Genomic DNA, 26,008 nt, shown 5'->3' on the forward strand with positions numbered 1-26,008 from the left:
CTACAGTAGAAACATCTCTTGAGAATAAGTCCTTAGTAATATACTTAAGGTAGCAAAAGTAAAGGTACATATTATATTGACTGACTTCGAAATAATGTACACGATAGGATATTATTGGATTATAATTAATAATGCACAAATGTTTTCACCACTTGTGTCTAATGTTGATGATGGAACTAACAATATGATGATTTATTTGTTAATTATATTTTGAAAAATGAATTTGGGAAGTCCATCAAATACCTTTAGTGGACAATATTAGTAAGTAAATACGCTGTGCTGCAATCCATCACTACAATTACAGTTATTGCTTACATTGATAATTAAACATATTTAATGTAGGGTTAAGTATAGACTTTCACATATTTGAGAATGGATTGAGGAAGAAAACCTTGAGCGCTGCGCAACACATTATTATTATTATTATTATTATTATTATATTCTTGTCTAAACAGTACATTTATGGGCTATAGCAGGAAAAAACAGCCAAAAATAACCTGCATTAACTTTGAAACTAGCCATATGGGGGAAATATACTGCTATGTTATTAGCAGATGCGGTCCGGATTGGCCTAATATAAGCAAAGAAGGTTAGAATTCTGTATCTGAAAAGGTCATGCTGGCTGCCAGACCCCAGCACTGGAAATAACAGAGTGGCCCCTCCTCATTTCTCTAACCTCTCTTTGACACACTGCAGCAGCCACAGGTGTGGTCCGGCTCCGATGTTTGTCCCTGCCCGGCTGCCGTCAGAGAGGTGGATCCCAACCCTATGATCCCAACACACAACTGTCAGATACAACTTCTGCTTTCATTGCGCTGCGCTGCACTGATTTGAATATGAAGTAAATGTCATAGCTCGGTGTTTCTGCCGTGACAGCTGCACACAGCTACCCGGCTTAACGGAGCTGCAGTCTCACAAAGTCTCAGCGACGACGACTTCAAACCGACAGTTGGTAAGTTTAGTTAGCTTATTTAGCAGCGGTAGCATTAAGCTAACCAACTTCTGTCTTTTAGCCTAACCCTAACTTATAACACACAACATTGCTGTTTTATCTAAGGGGATAGTTAATATCGCTATATGCTAAACTGTTGACACATGCAAAGCTGGCAAGATAGCAACAATGGTCTGAACAGAACATGTTTTTAAGCTAATCTCTGTGTAATTTACTAACAGGCTTTAACGTTAGACCTACCACAAACTGGACAACAATGACCCAGCTCTCACATAGTTTCACTGAGTATTGAGCTGTGGGGACTTGTCAACAGAATCCAGTAAAGATAAAAGAAACCACTCCTCGTCCTCAGTGACTGACATAACAATCACAAACCTCCCTTCCTGAAGTTAAATTCTTAGTTTGTCTATATAATCGTAATTTAAGGTTTCTCAAACTGCTGAGGACTGTGAGTGTATTCATAATAAGGTCTCTAAATGTTCACGGTGAAGGCACATTTCAGTTTTTATTCTTGTCAATCAATATATATATTTTTATCAACAGGTCTACTACAAATAACAAGGAAAACGTTAATATACTTCGGAGAAATGTTGATAAAGATGCCTTCACTGTCCTCTGGAATGGATAGTCTGAAGTAATGGAAAACAAAGAGGAGAGGTAAACACACACACACACACACACACACACACACACACACACACACACACACACACACACACACACACACACACACACACACACACACACCCTGTCCTGATTATATATCCTTAGCAACCTCAATTGGAAAAATGTTAAATATCAAAACAAGATGCCAAATCTTGTTTCCCTTATGTGTGAATAGACCTGTGATTGGACCACTGATCTCTGCACGTCATGGCCTGCTGGTGCTGAATTAACAAGTTTAGGTTTAGGGATGAATGCTTTGGAATGTAATCCAACTTTGAGAGAACTCATGTTAATGTCGGTGAATCACATTACATAAAACAATTAGAAATCACAGGTGGTTTCATAACTTGGATGGTGGTTCAAATTTGGTTTGTGTTCACATGTGTTTAGGCTGAATCATGATCTGGTTATCTTATCTCTATTTGAGGCAGCTTTCAGCCTTGTTTTTTATGATGCATTTGCATGTACGTAATATTGCAGCCCTGCAGACGAACAGGCCCCTACTCCTCCAGAGCGAGGCCTGCTCCACACATGGCAGTCAGCGGGCCCCCCCACGCAGCTCTGTCCGGGGAGAGTGCTGCTGGCCAGGCCCGTCCTGCAGGTGGCCCTTGGAGAACACCATGGACTCCTGCTCACACAGGGTGGGTGTGTCAATATAACATGGTATTGTAATGAAGAGAAATACATTTGTATTGAAAAGTGAGTTTTTTTTATATACATTATATCTGTAGGCGGGGATTGCTTTAAAGTTGCGGCTGGTTATTATTATATCGAAGACCTTTAAAGTCAATACATCTATTTCTACCAGTGTTTCCGCCAGACCAGGGCTGAGAGGGCGTCCACCCCGAGAGCGGGGGGGTGCTTGAATTTTGACTTGAGCCGTCCCTTATCGATACTGTCTTTTTACTTGAGTGAGCCGGATCATTTGGCTCGGCTCTCTTAAAGGGCCGGCTGTTTCGGCTCCCACACGGCTCTTCATGTTACCACAGTTTACCACAGAGCCTCAGTTTCGCCGCTGCGAGGCTCTGGTGCTCGCAGCTCACGCGCGTGCTCCACTAAAACCCCCCCCGCTCATCGCGTCCAAATCGTGCACGTTCCGTGTTGTCCTGTAGCAGACAACTTTGCCCCTGAGGGATGTCCTTGTCCTTTTTTCCTTTTCGTAATCTCAAGCAATAAAAACTCTCAATGTTCTCTCGAATTATTAATATGTTTGGACGCCCTCGGCTCGAGTTCAGGGCGTCCCGAGCTGAATTAGGGCATCAAATGACGGCAAGACGCCCCCCCCCCCTGGCGGAAACGCTGATTTCTACTGTTGCTGTCTTCCAGGTGGACAAGTGTACTCTTTTGGAGAGTTGTCATGGAGGGATCTGAGCGTCCCGGTGTCTGCTCCCCTGCTGGAGGCCTCACTGATGGAGAGGGTGGTGGTCCGTGTGGCTGCCGGTGGTTTTCACTGTGGAGCACTGAGCGAGCAGGGCAATGTCTACATGTGGGGGGAGAACACTGCAGGACAGTGTGGGCTGACTGAGAGGGACACAGTCACAAACATCACAGGTTGGTCCACGTTCTTCCTTTCTTCTTTTCTTCCCACCAGGTTTTCTGTCCATCACCATCTGCTTGGAAACTGCTTTATACATTTTTTGTTTTCATCCATTACAACATTTTGGGGAAAACTTATGTGGAACATTCTGTGTAAGTTTCAGAGCCCTGCCCGGTCACAGTGGTGGACAGCGAGGCCGTTCCTCCAGCAGGGGTTCGGGTTGTGGATCTGGCTCTTGGGCGGGAGCACAGCCTGGCTCTGTCGGCCCAGAACGAGCTGTGGGCCTGGGGCAGCGGCTGCCAGCTTGGACTGGTCACCAGTACCTTTCCTGTGTGGAGACCTAAGAAGGTAATTTGTATAAAGCTCAATGAATTTCAGCATTCAAAATTCCACCACTGGTAGATCAATAATGCTTTTGAATGTTTGTGCAGGTGAGCAACTGACAAAACTGTGTTTATTCTATTAATCCCTTTAAACACTGGAACAGGTGGAGCATCTGGCAGGCAGACATGTTATTCAGGTAGTTTCTCTTCCTGAAATGTTCATTGCCAGATTTAACTTACAATAAAATACTCTATTCTATGTCCGGGAATATCCTCTCTATTTATTTTTCAACAGGTGGCTTGTGGTGCCTACCACAGCCTGGCCGTGGTTCGCAGTTTACCTGCACAGAAGACCCAGAATCCTTCTGAGAAGAGGGAGCGGGGTCAGTCACCTCATTATTCAGTGACTGAAAGGGAAGAGCAGCTTGCAGTGGATGCCGGTCACTACTGTCCGCTGGGGGTGGAGCTGAGTGAATTCATGACAGGCGAGGTAACTATACACCATGAAGAAGAAACAGAAGAAAAATATGTGTTTCTGGACAGCCTTCATATTTAGTTTTTTGTTCATTTATAAAGTTTAGATTTTTCAGCCTTCGTTGATGCCCCTCTATGGTTTGCATCCCCAGAGCTCTCCCAGAAGAAGAGGCCCCAGACGAAGGCTGCATCCTGGGGGAAGGTCAGCTGGCAGCAGTCCTGGCTCTGCAACCGGTTCATGTCCATATTCTGAAGATGGCAAATCTTACACTAAACAGTACGGTATTGTTTGTTGTTTTATCCCTCATATAGTCATTTTGTTTTTCAAATGTTCTCTTTGTAACCTCTTTCCTCCATTGCAAAACGTCAGGACTAATCTTACATTTGGGCACCCTCTCATTGAGACTGACGGCAGCCCAAAGTCTCACCGGCCCTTAGGCTGGAGAGCCAATAAGAACTCTGTGTTCTCTGATGGAACGGAGATTAATAACCTCCTTCAGGAACTCTCCAGTCAGCCCTTGGACATTCACCAGAGCACCGGCCCAGGAGACACTGACTCACTGAGCAGTTACACTTCAGGTTGGGAATTCAGTTTTCTTTCTTCTGTCTTCATGTAGAAGTTTGTTTATTTGTTCTTCTGTGTTTACTTCTTTCGAATTTGTATCCCTGTGTTCTTTTTGCATTTTCCCGTTCATTTGTTTATTGTTTTTCACTAGTTTTTTTATTTGTTCATGTATGTAGCTTGTTTATTGGTTATTCATTGCTTTGCTAGATCCGTTGTGTGTACAAATATTTGTATTCATTCCCTCTTGCCATGGTTCTTACCAGATGACAGCTGTGTTTCCTCGACTCCTTCCACGGATGTGTTGACTTCCAGTTACAAAGAAGACTCGCCAATTAAGGGTCAATCCAACAAGTAAGGCAATTTGACTAAAGTTGAGTGATGCACTTTTTTTAGGCAGTGAATTACATTTTTCAATAATATTGTGTTGAGAGGTTGACACTCAAATAGCATAAAGAACATTTGAAATGCAACTTTTGTAGATCTTAAACTTATTTAATACTTGTTTAATTGCTGTAAAAATAAGGCAAGTCTGACTAGAAGATTTTCATTTTAATACAGAGGTTTACTAATGCAGATAAACAGTGAAAACCTAGTCATTGTGAAGTATTCACATACCAGGATGTTTCTCAGCGTAAACACATGTATGATGCCAGATCTCTGATCTTCTTTCCTACTGTAACAGTGGAGTGGCTGTGGCGTACTCCTCCTCCCCAGTGTGTTTGGAAGAAGTTCGGCTCTGTCTGGAGGCGGAGAAACAGGCACTACAGGGGCAGAAGAGCACTAGTCTCACAAATATAAACCAGAAGGGGACCCCAGCAGCCAGCAGGAGACGCTCCCTGCCTGGAACACCCACCCGTGGTAGGAATGGCAGGGTGTTGACCACATTTAGGAAACATTTACTTTGTTGCAACGAGTTAGATAGGAAGATTTGTACCTGAACCATGAGCATGAAACAAGGAGGCTATTAGCTTAGCTTAGCATAAAGACTGAAGAAGATGTCGACCAAGAAACGTGAAGCCATGAGCTAATTAACATGTTTTTGCTCCTGGTAGCATACATTTTGAACTTTGATTTTGAGAGAGCAAGGCTTGCTTTTTTCAATCTTTCAAATTTGAAACGTATTTGTTATTCCCCCAAGGGGCAATAAGTCTTATGCAGAAACACAGTAAACGTACATACAAAAACAAACAAACCAAGAAGCTAAAATGTGGGATAAAATCTGTAAATAAATATGTGTGAAACAGAAACCGACAGCATTTCAAAGTGGGATGCAGTGGGCTTGGTAGATTTTAAGTGGCAATTAGTTTCACAAATAGTTAAAACATAGAGTGGGAGGCTGTGGCTCAGTGGGTACTGTGCTGGACTTCGAGTCAGGGGGTAGCAAGTTCGAGTCCCACTGCAGTCAGCATGTCACCCCAAATTGCTCCTGTGGGGATTGCCCACAGTATTGAGTATGTAAATCGCTTTGGATAAAAGAGTCTAACAAATTACATGTAATGTAATAGAAATGCCCTGAAGGCAACACTTGCATGAAAATGACTGGAAAAGGCCCTTTTCATTCAAAATCCTGTATTCCCAATGCACTCTGACCTTTAGCTACTTGATAGGTTTCTTCTTTAATATTAGTACTAACTCTGCTGGCTCCAGCTTGATTTTAAATGAACAGATACAACATGACATTTGGTTTCCATCTTCTAAAAAGGTGCCACCACAGAACCTGAAAACATACTTCTCATCGAAGTTGCAGCCTGGCCAACAAGGAAGAGAAATTCAAATGTTATTGCCTTGTTTGCGTTTCACCTTGCCTCCCTGGATACTAATAGGTCTCCTGAATAAGTCATGCACACAGCATACACTTGCTCACTTGTTACAATTAACAATGATATCTTGAGTTAACATTATTTTTCTTCTTTTGAGATAACATAATGATTCACTTTTTCTTAAGAGAAAATCTAAATGACTACACATTACAAATCAGAAAACCTCTTGGTAGCCATAAAAGGTATACTCATAATGTCAATTATTATGCAAAATAGGGAAAGTTGAGAATGAATCACACTTTCTTACGTATTTTTAATGAGTTGTGAATATCTATAGTAAAAGAAACGTCTGTTAAAAATCCAGAAATGTTTTGATAGTTGAACCTATAGGGACATTTTGAATCTTCCTGTTTTCCAGTTTGACCAGACTTAACAAAGTGTCAAAGTGATATCCCTTATCAGCAACCATCCAGTATATAGACCCTTCTCAGTTTAAGTAATCACTAACATCTTTATGTATTAATTACATATTGAATAGCAGTAAATAATTTATATCCTGTGTTAACCACTGTGGCTGATCATAAGTGTAGGACTTTAGGATCTTCTACACAACTCATCCCATATTATTTATATATTTCCTTTTTATTCCTGTGATTTCCTAATCTTACCTCTTATCAAACAATTCACCCAGTTCTTTGCTGGCTACTTTAAGGACAAAAGGATTTAAAAGTGTCTGCAAGAGGAGCTCACAAAGTCATTATGGCACGTGCATACCAAACCAGTTCAGTGCTGTTTGTGTGTGTTTGCCCACGTTGTACCATTCATCCGGGCTGGTAAAGAAACTGTTTATTAAATGTGGGCCAGTTTATTTGTGGAGGAAAGGCAACATAGACATGCTACAGACTCATGTTACACTTGTTATATGGGAACCTTTGTGTGGAAATGTGACTCTGGCCATGTTTCCTTTACCCTTTAGCAGTATAAAACATGTGCATTTTGCTGCGTTGACAGATGCTCAAATGTATATTTTCCTCCAGGGTCTCCGCAGCGACGGAGGCCTTGTGCCTGCAGGCCGTCCTCCGCCGGTCGGACCCAGGCCGCAACCCCGGAGGACGCTGGAGCCGGGCTGCCCTCTCTGGAGACAGAAGTGTGGAGCTGGGGCCGCGGGTCGGAGGGGCAACTGGGCCACGGAGACCAGCTGGCCAGGTGCGGACAAACACTCACATGCACTCTTAGTAATAATAGAAAAAAGATTCTTTCACACAAACCATCGTTATCAGTTTGTCCTGCGGCAGATTTGGATGTTCAATGTTTACTTTCTCCATGTGAAGCCATCATGCAGTTATAGTCTCTTTATCAGTTCCTAATAAAACACAGTCAAATTAATAAGGTTTGATTTATGTCAGTACAATTTATTTTGTAATGGTAAATATACTTTGGCTATACTGTGCTGATTTTAACATCAGAAACAGAATAGATTATTAGTGTAAAACACAGTGTGTGTGTGTGTGTGTGTGTGTGTGTGTGTGTGTGTGTGTGTGTGTGTGTGTGTGTGTGTGTGTGTGTGTGTGTGTGTGTGTGTGTGTGTGTGTGTGTGTGTGTGTGTGTGTGTGTGTGTGTGTGTGTGTGTGTGTGTGTGTGTGTGTGTGTGTGTAGACTCCAGCCTCTGTGTATCAAGCCTTTGACCGGCGAGGAGGTGATCAAAGTTGCTGCCGGGTCCCACCATTCACTCGCCCTCACCGCCCACTGCCAGGTAAAAGAGACACAGCAGACACACACCTGCTGTTGTTTGATTGTATGAGCACTCTATTTGACACCTCTGACACTATTGGTTAATCATCACCACTGCAGGCCCTAACCTGGATGTAACTTTAGATGCTGAAATACAGTATAAGCATCATACAAGGCTTAAAGAAGTAGCGACTGACCTAAATGTCAGCCAACTTTAAAGAGTCTGTTCCTCTTGAACAGAGATGCACAATTGTACTAATACATTGACACCGACTCACTGACCTCCTGTTCTTCAGGTGTACTCTTGGGGCAGCAACATGTGTGGACAGCTCGGTCACGTCAACAGTCCTGTCACTGTACCTCAACAGATAAAGGTACGGCAATCTGTATATAATATAATATATATATATATATATATATCAAAAATATAAATGAACATATCTTTAGGTGGCTGAAGATGGTATTGTAAAACATATTGAACATAGGAATACAAATGCAAATTAGCTGAAATAAGAAAGAGAGAGACATCAAAAGAGATACTGTATGTCTCATGTACTGCAATTCTTCTGCATTGTATGGAAACTCCAATAACATTAGTGTCTACACTCGCCGAATCCTTTCATTGACAACTAAACACATCCACACTTCCTCAATTGTACATTGTATAAAGCGTAGTCTTGGGGGCTGCCGGATTTAAAAAATGTGAGTTGGGTGACTTGAAGAGATTGCAGTTGCTACTTACAGCAGATTGACTCTTTGAAAATGTGGGAGATGTCCAGGCTTTGCCAAATCATGCAGTGTGGATGCTGTCTAACAACACACAGTGGAGTAATCTGGGTTTTGTTATGGTAACAAATCTACAACAAACCAGCGAATAACCCTAACAGAAGTGTGTGTTTGGTCCCTGGCTGGCTGCTGTAGCTGTCTGGTGGTCTTCGGGTTTGGGACTTGTCCGCGGGGCAGAGCCACTCCCTCCTCCTGGCTGATGGAGACTGTGTGCAGCCGGTCCTGTTGTACTGCGGCCAGCAGCAAGAGCAAACGTCAGCCCAGAGTGAGAAGTCACAGCAGGGTCAAAGGTCATGTCAGAGGTCACCCAACAGAGCCGAGAGTTACACAGTCAGACCCAGCCTGCTGCCCTTCTGCATGGAGGTTTGTATTTCCAAAACATAACTGATGTTTTTTCTTCTAATGGGCCGACAGAAAAGAAGACGATGGGTGGAGCACTTTTCAAACTGCAACACTGGAGTATATTTATTTTAACATAGTTCTCAGTTTATGACTAAAACAATAAAAAGTATGCTTCTAAATTGGTATTTGCAGAAATCCTTGATCCCACAGCAGAATCATCATTCCATTTACTTGTATATAGACTATTCTTGCACTATTTCATTTATATTTACTTGCACATCTCAAAACATTCTGTTGCACAATTTTTGCCTATAATTTTGTCCTATATATGTTGCACTGTTGGAGGAGCCTGTGACGTAAGTTTTTCATTGACATATCTACTAGGGTTGCCAGAAACTGACCATGATCAAAATCGATTATTCGGCAGCCCTGGCGAATAATAATCGATTATTTGACCCCCATATATATATTTATATATATTTTGGTTGAAACTAAGCCAGAAAAAAATATATATATATAAATAATAAAAAAAAAATATATATATAAATAAAATCGATTTTTAAAAATAATATTCGATTATGGAGACTGTAACGAATAATCGAATAATCGCTGGCATCCCTAATATCTACACTGTAGCTAATGTGCAAATGACAATAAAGCCTTGAAACTTGAGAAACCTACATACAGAACACAAAGACAACAGTCATTCACAGCTGAAATCTGGTGATTGTACATTACACAAAGGGAGGAAGTCAGGGGAAAGCTGGGAAACTATCAAAAGCAACGAAGAGAAAGCACTTGGATGAAAGAAAACTTAAAAATCATGCTTATTTCCTCTGTGTGTGTGTAGATGGGTTACATCAGCAGCGTGTGCAGCGGGGGTCAGCGCTGTGCGGTGCTGGCAGACCAGAACGTCATGGGATTCATCTCGGCCATCCATGAGCTGGCCTCCAGAGAGAGACACTTTTACTGCTGGCTGAGCAGCGCTAAGCAGCTCCTCCTCACTCCGCTGCGGAATAAAGGTGAGAAGGCATCTGTACTGGCTCCATCTTTGATGATAAGAGCCACATGCTGTGCTGTATCACTTTGTATCTGCTCCTCTGAGCCCTTTACTACTGGGGCCTTCGAATATGAGAAATGTAATGTTCCTCTTGGATGTACATTAATTGAATTGTGGCAAATGGAAAAAGAACATTTTAAAATACAACAAATAATCTGTGAAATTGTAGACGCATTATTTGAGCATCTACTCAGCGTGGTAATGGTGACTACATCAACCTTATATGTGTGTATTCCACAGAGAGTGTGTGTCCTTCGTTAGGTGAGCCATGCACGCACCTCTTCTTCTCTCTCTGTGAGAGTTTTGTTCGTCTGAGCGTCCTGATTGGCCGACACTCCACGTCACTAAGCTACTTCCTGCTTGAAGTGCAGAGCTCTGACGTCACTGCCCTTCCCCTGCTGACGCACACTGAGCACTTTATGGACATTTATAAAGAGTAAGGGTCTCCTTTTTGTCTCTCAATCTATTACGAGTACACTTTCATATTTGTTTTATTGCAAATATAAAACGTTCTTGCTTTAGTTGATGTAACTAATTTGTTTACAAATGCTTTAACAGTTAGAGATGACATTCATTAACAACTTATATTACTTGACTCAATGATAAGTCCACTAATGTAACAACAGTCCCCGCATGCTGTAACTGTACTGTAAATGTATTTTCCTGAATTTGAGTATTTTGTTCTTTAATCTTGTTTGGGCGAATGTGGAATTTAGGTACATTGGTTTCAGACACAAACGAGGAAGGTGTAACACATTTTCCAGAGCAAATGAAATGAAATCTTACTGAGTTTATATTGACAGTAGATGGAACAATATCAGGAATACTGTTGATAAGAGATAGAGGTACAAATAGTTCACACCAAGGACTTACACGAGTACTTAATTGTACGTTCTATATTGAATCTAGTATGGGAAATGAAATGGAAACACACGTTGACATCTCTCTCTCTTTCTCTCTCTCCAGGTATTGTTCTTCAGTAGGTAACTTTGAGGTGATGGGTGGATTCCGATCACTCCATAAACTCGCACTGTAAGATCTTTTGTTTTTTTCTTCATGTTTTTACCAAAAATTGCAAATGAATGAGATCTCTTCAAGTGCCACAGCAAATGTGCATTTTTGGTTGAAACACAGCCTTAATGTCAGTTTGAACATTTATTATTTTGCTGATGATCACGAGAAGCCTAAATAACCAAACAGGGAGTGATCATGTGCCGCCAGAAAGAGTTCCAACACAGCATATTTGAGAAAAGCTCCCATCAACACAAATACATGTTGTTAAATGATTAGGATAATTGAGTCGTGTGTTGTCTTTGATTTGTGTCCAGTGAGTGTTTGGGCTCTCAGCAGACGGTGCTGGCTCAGCTGTGTGCAGACCAGTCCCTCGGTGGTGACGTTGATCTGGTTTCTGTGTTTTACCGGCCGCTGCAGCAGCTGCACCAGTACAGCCGAGTCATGCTCAAACTGGCAGCCTGTTTCGATGTGGTGAGAAAGGAAACCCTCCTCTCTCTGTTCTCCTTTCTGTTTACTCTTTTATCTTCCTTTTATTATCTCTCTCTTCCCTTTTCCCAAATGTCTTTTAACTGTGAATATATTGATGTCAATTACTTTCATTGTATTGGCTCAAACACCTATTCCTAGATAAAGACTTCATGACCATATTGACATTTGTAATGTATTGTTAATGAGCAGTAAATTCGATACATTTAAAATAAAGAAGTACTTCCTTTTGATCCAATATTATAATAATATATTGTTTACATTGCAGTTGTGACAGAAGATAGAATTGTTATATTCTGTATTAACATATTGACTTCAGTGTAGATCTGTTAATGGAGCTATACCATTAAGAGCTGGCCATGTGGACTTTTCAACATGTTCTAAGACAATAAAAAGAGTTGAAGTCTCTCACTTTTTTCTTTTCCTCCCCCAGTTAACTGCAGAGTATCAGTTCCTCCATGAGGGCTGCACTCACTTTGACTCCCTGTCCTTGTCCCTGTTGAGGAAGAAAAAGGAGGCTGAAAGCACCTTCCTCTTCTGGAAGAGCCACTCTGGAAAAACTACAGTGAGCACAACTCTGTGTTAAGTTATTTAAAGCCGATTGATTGGTTTAGGTGTGAAAACAGTGTTGCCAAACAAACTATGATACACACAAGATAAAGAAGGTATGCATCTCTGAGGTTTTAAACCAATACCACCACTACTTTCTAAAGTGTTACAGTTGGTCTCCACTGTAAGTCGTAGTTCACATATTATATGTTTTAACAGATTGTGAGATTTTAATGAGCAAATGTCCCCGTGTGTTTGTCATCAGGAGGTCCTGCGCCTCCCTCAGCGCCGCGTGGTGTGTGAGAGCAGCAACAGATCTCTGACTCTGCAGAACGCCGGGCGGTTCTCCAACCACTGGTTCATTCTGTTCAACGACACACTGGTGCACACACAGGTACACACACATGCAAACACAGAACACCTGTACAAATAATAGCAAAAATGATGCTAGATATTTTTACTTTTGCTTCATGGTGTCATCAGGTGACCATGGTGACCCTTTAAAGCCTTTTAACCCTAGATTTATTTCCATCTTCATTCACTTTCCACACATCATAGAAACTCCACATTATATTATGGCAGTTCAGATCTGTTTAGTATATTTCTGTAGTTTTTTACTTATTAAACTCTAATACACATAACAAATAATAAATGATCGATACTAACTCATTTAAATGTAGATTATATATACACAACAAGACCTAATCAAGAAAATATAATATACGCCAGTGTTCATACCTCAGTTTTATATTCATAATTCATCCTTCCTGTTTTACTTAAATGTATTAAGTGTCTCAAGTTCATTTCCTTTTCAACTATTCCATAAATGAACTTATTTTACTCTTTGATCTGGTTTTTTTTGTGAACATTTAAATTCCTTTATTCATATTGACTCGCTCAGCTTGTAGGTAAGGCCTGGAAGCACTTTATTTACAAGTAATACATTCATTGTAGAGTTTGAAAGTCCACCAAATCTTTACATTTGAGAAAATCTGGGATATGACAATGTTTCCACCGGCTCTATCTTCCTGGACATCCACTACTGTGTTCTTCCATTCAACTTTGTACTTGACATTGTATCTTTCATTCACTCAGGGTGCCATTCCCTCTCAGAGCCTCGTGAGTATATCTGACAGCAGCTCACCAAACTCTCCTGAGCTTTGTGCTGCAGCAGCAGCATGGGTGGCTGGCCTCAGTTCAGTGCTTACACTCCGACAGGTTCACATGGAATTAGTTAATGAATGATAACACAGGAGTAAATGCAATGTTAAAGGGACTGTTTACGGAAAAACACATGCATGTTTTCGATTGGTCTTTCAGGCCAAGAGACGTAATAACTCATTATTTCACGTAGGATTATAATATTTTTCCCAATCCTCTGTTAAAAAGTATTATGTTGTCTTGTCCTTTTGGTCACGCCAATCGGTGTAGACTAGCTAAATTAATATTGCGCATTGTAGTTTTGCACTCCTTAGCATTGCAGAAATCCTGTGTTAAGATTTATTTTGTACACGTTATCCTGATGGCTGATCTAAACTGGGCCGCTACCAAACAGGCTGCTGTGTGTGTGACCGTGTGTTTAGACGCAACAGTGACATTAGTCAGCTAGGGGTCAAAAGGTCATTGTTGCAGTAGCTCGTGCTGGGGAGAGGATGCAACTCAGAGCTGAATTCTAGCTTTCACAAGACTCTGATTCAAGAGAACATCAGCTTCAAGGGGCATCTTGGTGGATTCAAACCTATTCACTGTTGACCTTTCCTCTGTGTTTTCCCTCTGCACTGTTTGTTTCAGTATAGAATCGTTTGCCTTCCTCTCTGTTTGGTGTGGGGTGGCGTGCTAATAGACAGCAGATAGTGGTGAAACCTGTCCTGTTTCTCTCTGTTGTTTTGGCTTCATGTCATGTGTTCTATTATTATAACATTAAGACACACAGAGAAACTTAGATGACTCATGATCTAAATTGTCTTAATTACTGACAACATAAAAACACCTACACTTCTGCTCTCTGCAGTTCTCCACGCATCACATCTACCCTCTGAGCTGTCTGTGGGTGAAACCAGTTACTGAAGACAGCAGTGGACAGTGAGTTTGTTGCATTTGAAAACCATCAATGTTTAAGATGATGAAAAGTCTACACATCTCACAAAGACATCTCACTGACCCTCACATGTACAGTAATGTTATCCTATAACATCAGCCATAGACACCGTGCGGGGTCATCCAGGTCAGAAGGTTAATAAAGATTGTAAAAGTTGATCTATCTTAAATTAGTTTTCCAAATGATGAAAACTTCTTCCATTGGTTAACTGTCTGTGTTCTCAACCCTGATTTATTTGATACAGTTGAAAACTTGTTTTTTTGCATTTCCTCACCAGTTATGCCATCAAGATTACATGCCCGGAGGAGAGTTTCACCCTGGTGGCTTCAACCCCACAAGAGAAGGTACATGTATGGGTTAGAAGCGTATCACCCATTTATTTTTTCATTAGAAAATGTTATACAACATATGTTTTGCAAGCTTCGCTGCATATTTAGAAATAAAAGCTGTATTGCCTGCTTGCTGTAGAGTGTATTTTCATCATTAAGAAGTACAAGTCACTAGTGAAGGTATGTTTTGAAAGTTTCATTGTTACTGTGAAGCAAAAGAGCTACATATTTCTATTCAATGTTTAACACGATAACAGCTCTCTGTATGTTTGGTGGCCATCACCAGCAAGGATAAAACATCTAAAATATGACCTTGAACTGCTTTACCGCTTGAGTGTTTCCATTTTCTCTTTCCATGTTCTGATAAGATAACATGTCTTCCTCTCAGCAGATGGAGACACTCCTGTTATGAAACTCTGATATGTTGTTATCTTTGATTCAGAAATCTCTGCTCTTGTTTGGCCTCTTTCTTAAAAGTCTTTCTCTCCGTCTCTCCAGAATAAGTGGCTGCGGTCTCTTAACCAGGCGGTGGATCAGGTGCTGGGGGGGGCAGGTCAGGGGTCGTCTCCCGGGCTGACAGCGATGTCCCGCACGGCCCCCTACACGTTCACTGGAGAGGGATGCTTTAAAGACGCCCAGTACACCGGGGCCTGGCTGGCAGGGCGACTTCATGGCAGGTTAGAGAGCTGCTTTGTTTTTGTGCGCATATCTCATCTCCATCTCTGCAGCCACAGTATATACAAGGATAATGTGTTTGCATATGGGTGGTGTCTTCCTGAAATGTATGCGCATTGGTTTCTGGCAGCCTACTACCATCCCTTGGACATTTGAGTTTTCTTGAATGCACATTTAAGAAAGCAGGTGTGATAAGATGGTTTTAGGATGACCATAGGGACAACAGTTCAGCCCCATTTCCTTCCATTTCTTGTTAAATGTTAGATACAAGTTGATTCTAAACTTTTGTAATGATGGTCTTTGGGCAGATAGTTGGATAGTTAAATGTCTTTGCCTTTACAGAGGCACCATGAAGTGGCCAGATGGACGCACCTACAGAGGGAACTTTAAGAAAGGACAGGAGGAAGGGTAAGCACACCAACCTGGTGAAAAAATATAAAAATTGTTAACATGTAATGTTGTTTTCGTCCAATATGACACATCCCTCTACCTTTTACGGAGGAGATAAATAGTTTAAAAACCTTCAGAAAAATAACATAGTGGTGGTAACTACTTTTCTTATTCAGTCCTGTTGGGTTTTAACCATTCAGTATCTCCTTAAACAGTAAAACCAGCTGATGATTTTTGGCAATTCATATCTGTATAAACAACCAGCAAAAACAAAACTAATTTCTCAATATTTCGCTACATTTGTTCTTTCTATTTCTAGCTATGGAGAGTGTTTAATACCTAACAAAGTACTGAATAAGCCAGACAGCTACCAAGGACAGTGGAGAGATGGCAAGATCCATGGCTTCGGCAAGTACAAGTCAGTACATGTTTTTTAAAACCTTTTTTTGCGTGTACACAACCACAACACAGGGGTCATGTCTTTATCTCTAATATTATTGCTAAAAATCCCCAAATATCATGCCATTTTAAAGAAACGATATAGACTACCTGTGTGTGTATTCATGTCTCTGCGGTTCTGTGCAGGTATGCGAGTGGCGAGGTGTACGAGGGCTGTTTCTGTGACGGACAGCGCCACGGTTACGGCATGCTGAGCTCCGGTAAACTGGCCAAGAACTCCTCCAGCGTTTTCATTGGCCAGTGGGTCCATGACGGGAAGTCAGGATACGGAGTCTACGACGACATGACCAGGTCTGATTTACCGTACAAATAATAAAGTTTAAAAAAAGGACATTTCAGGAGAGCAGCCAGGGTTTCTTAATTTAACCTAAAAAATGTATTGGTTTTTTTTATCTAATAAACTTTAGTTTTAGTTAGTCCAAATTATTTCAGTGGTTTCTTCCACAAATTCCCAGTGCAAATGGGCAGTTTGCTGTCAGTACTGAATGTGCAATGAGTGAATGAAATGTTGTTCATTAAGACACACACCTGTCTCTCATGTGCTCTTCCCAGAGGTGAGAAATACATGGGACTGTGGCTGGACGAGCAGCGCCATGGCAACGCTGTGGTTGTCACTCAGTGCGGTGTGTACTATGAAGGGACCTTCAAAGACAACAAGATGTGTGTAAGTTCACTCTCAAGCAGGGGTATTCAGTAAAAATTCAAAGAGATGAAGCCACTCAAATGTATATAGAACAAACACTTGACAGTCTGGCATTTGGTGATGCCTCCCCTAAAAGATGTACTTCTTAATTCTGGCATATACAGTAAATGGCTGAATGTGAAAATGTTTTAGTGTCCGCAACAGATTGAGGAAGCAGCAGCATCAATTCAAAAAGTTAGTCTGCGTGAGTTAGTGTCAGTGATATATGTGCCAAGTAATTTGAATATTTATTTGATACAATTTTAAACCAATATTCTTAGGTAGTGATGTACAACAAATTAATTTGTATGGGTAATGGATTATCTGTTTACTGTTTTTTATTTCAGGGTCCAGGTCTGTTGGTGTCAGATGACGACACAGCTTTACATGGGGAGTTTTCTGATGACTGGATTGTCAATGGGAAGGTAGACTGTTTGTATATGTATATGTTAGCTGTGTGTGTGTCATGATCTCTGGGTGTCCTTGTTTAAACCTACATGGGTAATTGTTTAAAATAGTGACTTGTCCTTTTGTAATTCATTCCAACTTAAAATGTCATAGTTGTTAATGCAAAAGTGGATACATGCCACGACCAAGAAGCCTAGTCCAACACACTCAAAAGTCTGACCTATACAACTGAAGGGCGTTTAAGTGATATCACACACATTCATTTCTCACCCTCCCTTCTACTCAGGGGGTTTTATCCCTCGCTAACGGGGACTGTCTGGAGGGCCAGTTCAGTGGAGAGTGGACCTCCGGGCTGAAGGTGGTGGGAACGTACACCAAACCCCCCCCAGAAGAACCAGAAAACAAAGAGAGGAGCAGCCTGCTGTGAGTATTACTTTGCACTTAAATGAACCTGAAACTTGCTGATCGTTAGGACTGTACCACCTTTATTTCATTTGAATCCTCAATTGAGGATATTGAATAAAGCATCCTATTTAATGATGACCCCAACAAGGGTGCAAGCTGTTTTCGGTATATTCATTCCTATGCCTTTTGACATTCCTTGTGTATGAAGGTTTTTCTATTGTAAAATAATAAGATAAGATAAGATGTACTTTATTAATCTCAATTTGGGAAAAGAAATGTGTTGCAGCAGCATAAAAGAAAACAAGGCATTGCCCATTATAACAAATGAAAAGAGTAGAAATAAACAATTCTAAGATATAAACATCTCAAAATAGAAATAGACCAGCATTAGAGAGTTGGGAAAATATACAGATGACTGTGAAGGTAAAACATCTATAAACTGTCTGACAAATAAAAACACTATTGAAGGACCACTTTTCTGTTAACACAGTATAAGCAGGATATTATTTATATAAAGTGATGCATGTGACTGGAAACAGGCTATTGGAGTCCAAGACGTTTTGTATATCTCTTCCTCATGTTGTGTTATTTTAAAACCTTAAACATGTGTGTGTGTTCAGCAAAGTGGGTCAGTACGTGGTTCCTGCAGCTCAGAGGTGGCTGTGTGTATTCGATGAGTGCTGGAGTCGGCTGGGCTGTGAGGCTCCGGGGAAAGGAGAGAGGGCCGCAGCCTGGGACAACATCGCCGTTACCATAACAACCGCACGACGACAGAGGTACATGCAGCAGCACACACAGGAGCAAATTAAAATAGTTTATACCTTTCTTGGCTATACAGCTGTATATGTGTGAGTGTCTGATTGTTTGTTTGTCTGTGTGTGTTTGTAGCATAGATCTCACTAGGTCTCAGAGTAAAGTGTTGGAGTGTTTGGAGTTAATTCCCCAGCATGGAGACCCAGTGACCACCGCTAACTACGACAACATACGAAGATACCTCAGCAAGGTACAAGTGACTGGATATGTGACTGTGTTTATAATAATCTTTGCATGTGAAGAAGAAAGCATTTAAAGCAATATAGAACGATAGACAGCCCCGCAATAAATGAGTTAAAACAAACGGTGCTCAAGCCCTCTCTTCTTTAATGTGAATGGATAAAGTATATGAAATTCATCTTAGTAAGAAGTAATACAAGTCAGCAGCAGCACAATCTAGTTGAATTGACATCTCTCGAACAAAAGCCACACAATACAACCTTATTGAAGGGCGGATGTATTGCAAGACTAAGGTATCACATGACTTTAAGCTAGCTGTACTAAACTAATAATCTGGTTAATACAGAAAAGGGGGACTTTCTCATTTATAACTACCTTACTACGGATACTAGTAAGAACTGCGGATGTTTGCTTTAAGTTGTCCTCTCTGCGATTCAATATAATTATTTTAAAGTGAATCCAGTTCGGACATTCTGAACACATTTTGATGATTATCACGAAAGCTCATTTATGTTGTCATCACTGACTAAACCATGGGAAATACAGTTTGTTCCTTTACCTGTGGACATGTTGTTATAATAATGAATTGTGTGTCAGGCGTGTGAGACCCCCCACCACCCTCTGGGCTGGCTAGTGGAGACCCTGGTGACGGTCTACAGGATGACGTACGTGGGAGTGGGGTCAAACCGACGGCTGCTCCGGCAGGCGGTGCAGGAGCTGCTGGCCTTCCTCACACACTTCTACAGCATCATCAGGTAGATCACGTCCGGACGCCTCTCACCTCCTTACTGCTCAGACCACAGACTTCTGCAGACCTGCATTCAGTTTACTTTTTAGAACTGTACTGAATATTCCGGAGCTTCTAAGCTTCATCCATAACAATGACTTTTAAATCCTAAATTAACATTTGAATGCTGCGTAGCTTCTTTTCTTCCTGTCTATTCATTCTGTGAAAACCCAGTTTGTCTACACAGTTGTCTAATACAAATAAAGCATCACTTATTTAAGTATCTATAGATTAGGAATCAAGTGATTGCTGGCAAGGATTGTTCCCTGACTCAAATCCAAACATTTCAGATTAATTCACAGCGTTGTAAAGTCATGACATGATTTCAAACTGAAGATTGTACCTTAATTAATATTTGTGGGCGAATAGCTTTTATAACACATTTCACTTTTATAAAACACAACAGTTTGCACTCCCCCTGCTGCACACAAAGGGCAGTGCAGTGCAGAGGGAAAACACAGAGGAAAGGTCAACAGTGAATAGGTTTGAATCCACCAAGATGCGCCTTGAAGCTGATGTTCTCTTGAATCAGAGTCTTGTGAAAGCTAGAATTCAGCTCTGAGTTGCATCCTCTCCCCAGCACGAGCTACTGCAACAATGACCTTTTGACCCCTAGCTGACTAACGTCACTGTTGCGTCTAAACACACGGTCACACACACAGCAGCCTGTTTGGTAGCGGCCCAGTTTAGATCAGCCATCAGGATAACGTGTACAAAATAAATCTTAACACAGGATTTCTGCAATGCTAAGGAGTGCAAAACTACAATGCGCAATATTAATTTAGCTAGTCTACACCGATTGGCGTGACCAAAAGGACAAGACAACACAATACTTTTTAACAGAGGATTGGGAAAAATATTATAATCCTACGTGAAATAATGAGTTATTACGTCTCTTGGCCTGAAAGACCAATCGAAAACATGCATGTGTTTTTGCGTAAACAGTCCCTTTAACATTGCATTTACTCCTGTGTACACCTACAGGAAGTACATGCTGTTGCAGCAATCTAACAGCACCTTATGTCACATGTTATGGAACCACAATAACAAAGAAATGTATTTTTTAAAATATGTTTTTGATGCATCATGTTAAATTATAACAGATGCATAAAATTGCATATTAAAATAACAAGAACAGTTTTGAATATAGACGATTGATATTTAATACAGCCCAAATACTTTGCATGTTGTATTTCAAAACACTTCATAACAACTGTTGCCTGCAGATTTCTGTATCCGGGGTTACCAGAAGATGGCGGCATCATCCCAGACTCTCCTTCCTCTGCCTCTGAAGGCAAACACAACTCTAACATAGCAGAGCACGTGTGAGTGTCAACACAAACACATACATACAAATACACGCAAAGGCAATGATGGATATGTTTACCCTTGAATATGCTTTTATCACCTGTTCCATCTCAATGCTATTTAACTACATCCGGTTGTATTGCACATGAGACATTAACCTCCTCCTCCTCCTCCTCCTCCTCCTCCTCCTCCTCCTCAGTGTTATGGTGGTGAGCTGCTCCTCGCTGCTCCTCCCCCAGCTGCTCCCCCGTCTCTACCCCCCCCTCTTCACCCTGTACTGCCTGCAGCAGGAGCAGGAGGAGGCTCTGTACTGGGAGCGCGTCCTCCGACTCAACAAGCAGCCCGACCAATCACTGCTCAGCTTCCTGGGAGTGCAGGAGTGAGTGTGTGCATCCGAAAACTCCCACAGGCATTTCATTCAGTGAAGGGCTATTTGATTTCAAAACCCTTAAAAATGATGACCTCTAAAACAATCTGCTCTTTTGTTTCACTTGTAGGAAGTTCTGGCCAGTGTGGATGTCAATCCTTGGAGATAAAAAGCAGGTTGGATTCTAAATATTATTATTTCTCCTTGTGTACTTTTTTTCATTTTCTGCACTTTCTGCATTTCCTCCACCAACTTTGCTCCTCTCATCTTTCAAAGTGTGCCTTTGATTTGTCCTCTCAAACTGTTTTTCTTTACTTGTACCACAGATTGTATCCAGCAGTAAAGATGCCTGTTTTGTTTCTGCTGTTGAGACTCTTCAACTAATCAGGTAGCTGCCATGTCACCTGACACCATTACACACTAATATCACTAAATGTGATGGGACAGAGTCATGTGATTAGCAGATCAACAAAATCCCATCCAGGCCCATGGAGTTTCAGTTCGTGTCCAACATCTCAAACTTTTAAAAAAAATATTAGTTTTGTTATTAAGGCTCGAGACAGATGTTGTCTTTGCATTATAAAATTGCATTAAATCAGAAATGTTTGGATTGGAAAAAACCTTTAAATAATACTTTGATGAGTGGAATTTGTATTAATTTCTTGTGACCACAATGTGGCAAACTGACACATGAATCAAGTGTCCCATTTTAATAGTTTTACTAAACACCCCCTCAACTCTTTGGCTTGATGCAACAAACTCTGACAGAATACTTCAGTAACAATTGTTATTTGTATTACAGCGCAACTCAGAACCATTAACAACCTGGAAGTTATTATTATGTGTATGAAAAACAATATGTCTCCCTCCACATGCAGCACCACCTTCACTCCGTCAGACAAACTCCTCATCATCCAGAGGACGTTTGAGGAGATGACCCAGGAAGGGAAACCTGTGCTGGATGGAAACTTCCTGTGGTGCATGGACGACCTGCTGCCTCTCTTCCTCTATGTGGTGCTCAGGGCGAGGTATACCACACACACACACACACACACACACACACACACACACACACACACACACACACACACACACACACACACACACACACTTTGTTTATTTACTGTATTACACCTTTCAGTTGTCACTCGTTTCAGTTTTAGAACTAATGTAGCCAATTTCTACTTTAAAAGGGTCAAGGTCCACTTTGAATGAGAGGCTTTGGTTTGATGATTAGAGCGATATGATTGGACGCTGAACATGTTGTCTCTGCAGGATCAAGAGCCTGGGAGCTGAGGTCAGTCTGATAGAAGACCTGATGGATCTCAACGTACAGCACGGAGAGATGGGACTGATGTTCACCACGCTGAAGGTAGGTCGCACAACACACACACACACACACACACACAAACACACCTTCGTCTGCAATGTAATTCATTCCTCTAAGAAGGATTTAATTACTATACCTAGGCCAATTTTTGGCAGCAAGTAAGAAAACTGTTACAAAAAGTGTATTAAAATGATATATATAATGGAGATAATTACCTTTTTACTTACAGCTGTAAGTAAGTAGATTTCAGAAATATTGGGCCACGATTGACGGGTTGTCATATTGGGTTGATAAAAGCACTAAGGTGTTATAGGTGCTTTTTTATATATATATATATACATTTGTAAGGCTTAAATGAACCACTATTTATGTTGCTGAGCACACAATTCATTTTTTCAAGTTTTTGCTTACGTTTGTGCAAAAATATGTAAAAGAGTAATGATGAGATAAGTCTGCTGTGAAAACAGAATGATTTTTAAAATACTCTCGAGAATAAAGAAAACACATTTGAAATGTTAAACAATACTTTTTTTATATTTTATAGCTAAAATTGTCATTATACCTCTGTCATCTAATCATCACTGAATCTGCTGCAGGCGTGCTACATGCAGATCCAGCAGGAGTCAGCTATTTAAGAGCAAAGACACCGGACAGTCAACAGATAGAACAGCCAGGAGCTTCACACAGGAGCTGTAACAACAGAAGAGGGGGGGGGGGGTGATCCCCGGCACCTCCCTGTGGATCCCTCAGTATGTTTCAGCACGACAAAGCTCTTTCTTGTTCATGAAAGACACATTTACACAGGAAAGTGACACATCGCCCTCTTCTGCACATGTTAGAAAACTGCACTTTAGTCTTCATAACATTTGGGAAGATGCACTTTTAACTAATACATCAACTCACATCTCACAATTGTCTTACAAAGGTGTAGCAACAGTGCAGTTTGCATTACTCCTCAGTGTTTTTCCTTTAAGGGTTATTCATTAGACACGCATTGATGTCAGTGTTCTGTGTATGACTCAAAGCAAAGGGAACTGACAGACCACGTCTCATGAAGTCTGAAATATGATCAGATTGTAAGGAAAACCTACTGTAAGAGGCTCGTAGCTTAAAATCTAAAACAAATGATGTAGATATTATTTTAATGACCAAGCACTCCTCAAAGGGATCTTTTGATTTCTGTCTTCCCACATGTTGAATTGAACAGTAAATGCACTGTTGTAAATATCATGATTAAATGAAGCCTACAGCGTACAACTGCCTACAGTAAACTGAATATGGGAACTGCAGTTTGTAAAGCATGGACATCTGAGAGAGAAAAAACAGAACAAAAATGCTTTAGGCTTTAGGCTTTTAGGCTTTGCAAAAAAAGATAATTTCCTTGCACCTTGGAATCTTTATACCAATCGTAGAATTGAGTTTTGTGACGATTTAATGACTTTTCTCTAAGCAGCGACAGGAGACAGTTAATACTGCCCGCTCAGTCAGTGAGCAGACTGGAAGAAGGGTTTCTCTTTTTAAACACAACTCAAATTCGATCAAAGTTGGTGGGTTTTAATGTCTGTGTGAACACAGGGCATATGGCTTGGGACACTAATGTTTCAGTTGTGGTTAAATTCGTCTAACTCCAAACAATAGTGCCCAGGTCAGAAAGCTTAATTCCAATGTAACAGTCGGTTTCTGCAAACGTAAATTAGAGGAACATTTATACATTTGTTCTCTACACTCCATTTTAGTAGCATCCCTTCTCCCTGCCTAAGCTAGTTTTACATATTTATTTGGATTTCCAAACATCACATTATAAAGTCTTTCAGTTTATTTGTATGAATTCCATTTTGAGCACTACAACCCAAACGGCATGCTGCTGCTTCATGTTGAAAGTCACCATGAAGCCGTTTGTCTCAGGTCTGACCGACTACTACACAGTGCCATGTAACTACAGAGGGAAACCATTCTGTACTTTACTAATATAATTAATGAGGGAACACTGATTAGCTAAGCATTAAGCAAATGCTTAATCCTCAGTTTGTAATTCTATAGTGTGTGTGCGTGTATGGTGTGTGTGTGTGTGTGTGTGAACGAGCAAACATGAACAAGTCTGATGAGGAACGCCTAAAATGTTGCACTGATAGCTTTTTAGTGTATTCAGTAATCTGATAGGAAAGTGTGGAAAGACATATTCTTCACGTTGTTACCTTAAAAATATAGATAAAGAAATATTCATTTCCGTAGATTTCAGAGAAATGTGGTGGAAGGTTGACTCTGAAAAACAACCTGATATGCATCTGATATTTCTTAAGGGTTTATTCACATTGCTACATGGGACATTATAAGCATTGTCACTATTTTCTTATGAACTACTGCACTTACTTAAATGAAAAAGTAATTTAATCTATTCCATGATTGTCTATCACTGTGTGTTTTAATGCAGATAATTAGCTACAGAAAAGCATAAGGTACTATCTCATTTTGATTTGATATTTATAATCCATCTGTAAGTGTTAGATAAATGATTATATTTTCAAATCTTTTCCAAACATCAAAGAATAGCCTCCAGTACTCTGTATCATTTAATTTAGCTTACTCTGGCTATAAGTTTATGGTCACTATCAAAAAGCATATTTGGCTCTCAGATTTGTCACAGCACCAGCATTTGGACATGTGTTTTTTAAAGAAGACTGCTGCAAATGACTTTTAAAGCAATGTTACTTCACTAATGTATTCATAGAAAACAATGTAAATGATGTATTAGAGATATTCAAATCCTAAACTCTATATCAAAGAAATGTTACCAATACCAATAGTAAGCGTCGTCATGGAGTCACATTTTGAGTTACCATCTGACAGAAAAATCCCCTCAGAACTATGACGTTAATTTGAAAAGCATAGCAGGGAAGCAGCTGTTGGATTCTTCCAGCGTTACTGAAATATGTTTGTACTGTATTTATTGTTACTCAAGTTTTTGGAGAATTAAGAGATGTATATGTTGGGAAAGTTTTCTTCTTTGTGTTATTAAACCCACTGCAGCGTGATGTACATACATGTGATGTAGCAACTCATGATGGACGAGACAAAACTATTCATCTCTGCAGATGTTTCGCATGTTTTAGACCAACTTCAACAATTTACTTGCAGTTGCACTTGAAATGAACTAAAATTAATGACTTAGAAAACCTAGTTATGATTTCTAAAAATGTTACTAAGTAATGTAAAGCTCACATAGCTTCTTTTTTTGGGCTCAACATGTAAAACGTTTCATGATGTTTGGTAGAAACCTATATTCCTCAGTGGTTTCACACTATGAGGCTATAACCTGACTGAATGTATGACTTGTGTTTATTCTTTTTCTAACTAATTCTATATTTTTGCAAATTCATACATTTGTAGAAAGAGATGATCAAGGGAATCGATTGCAGTTAATTTGGATGGATAAATGCAAAATGAGAAATAAAAATGTGTTTACTCAGAAAAAGGCAATTCAATTTGGTTTGATTCTGGAAATGTCTCCTGATCAATTATTGAAAAAGAAGTG

The 26,008-nt window shown here is 40.4% G+C and overlaps 1 protein-coding gene across 4 annotated transcripts; it reads left to right on the top strand.

Moving 5' to 3' along the window:
• The first annotated feature begins 765 nt into the window (after positions 1 to 765).
• On the top strand, positions 766 to 25,948 carry LOC117466504 (alsin-like). 4 transcript variants are annotated; one of them, XM_034109782.1, is made up of 41 exons: positions 766 to 952; positions 1,496 to 1,609; positions 2,099 to 2,259; positions 2,945 to 3,169; positions 3,313 to 3,503; positions 3,643 to 3,675; positions 3,774 to 3,968; positions 4,105 to 4,229; positions 4,323 to 4,531; positions 4,781 to 4,868; positions 5,200 to 5,375; positions 7,315 to 7,483; positions 7,934 to 8,030; positions 8,305 to 8,382; positions 8,930 to 9,157; positions 9,987 to 10,158; positions 10,437 to 10,632; positions 11,163 to 11,228; positions 11,525 to 11,681; positions 12,130 to 12,261; positions 12,511 to 12,639; positions 13,341 to 13,364; positions 14,257 to 14,327; positions 14,621 to 14,687; positions 15,171 to 15,349; positions 15,690 to 15,755; positions 16,057 to 16,155; positions 16,323 to 16,487; positions 16,749 to 16,860; positions 17,226 to 17,303; positions 17,573 to 17,709; positions 18,312 to 18,467; positions 18,580 to 18,694; positions 19,282 to 19,439; positions 20,698 to 20,796; positions 20,979 to 21,158; positions 21,277 to 21,322; positions 21,473 to 21,534; positions 22,025 to 22,174; positions 22,422 to 22,518; positions 23,073 to 25,948. In XM_034109782.1, the coding sequence occupies exons 2-41, from the start codon at positions 1,590 to 1,592 to the stop codon at positions 23,109 to 23,111; spliced, it is 4,947 nt and encodes a 1,648-aa protein (XP_033965673.1). In that variant the 5' UTR covers positions 766 to 952; positions 1,496 to 1,589; the 3' UTR covers positions 23,112 to 25,948. The 4 variants fall into 4 exon arrangements, with proteins under 4 accessions (XP_033965673.1, XP_033965674.1, XP_033965675.1 ...); XM_034109783.1 differs by having other exon boundaries at positions 3,319 to 3,503; XM_034109784.1 differs by lacking the exon at positions 13,341 to 13,364.
• The last annotated feature ends 60 nt before the right edge of the window (positions 25,949 to 26,008 follow it).

The sequence above is a fragment of the Pseudochaenichthys georgianus genome, chromosome 21 (genome assembly GCF_902827115.2).
Source record: "Pseudochaenichthys georgianus chromosome 21, fPseGeo1.2, whole genome shotgun sequence".
NCBI lineage: Eukaryota > Metazoa > Chordata > Actinopteri > Perciformes > Channichthyidae > Pseudochaenichthys > Pseudochaenichthys georgianus.

What these genes read in the sequence shown, in the direction of transcription:
- LOC117466504 (XM_034109782.1), top strand. Translation starts at nt 1,590, where the DNA reads ATGGAAAACAAAGAGGAGAG. An exon ending in GCCACTCTGGAAAAACTACA is followed by an intron (nt 12,262 to 12,510) that starts GTGAGCACAACT and finishes GTTTGTCATCAG; the next exon opens with GAGGTCCTGCGCCTCCCTCA. An exon ending in CATGGCTTCGGCAAGTACAA is followed by an intron (nt 16,156 to 16,322) that starts GTCAGTACATGT and finishes GGTTCTGTGCAG; the next exon opens with GTATGCGAGTGGCGAGGTGT.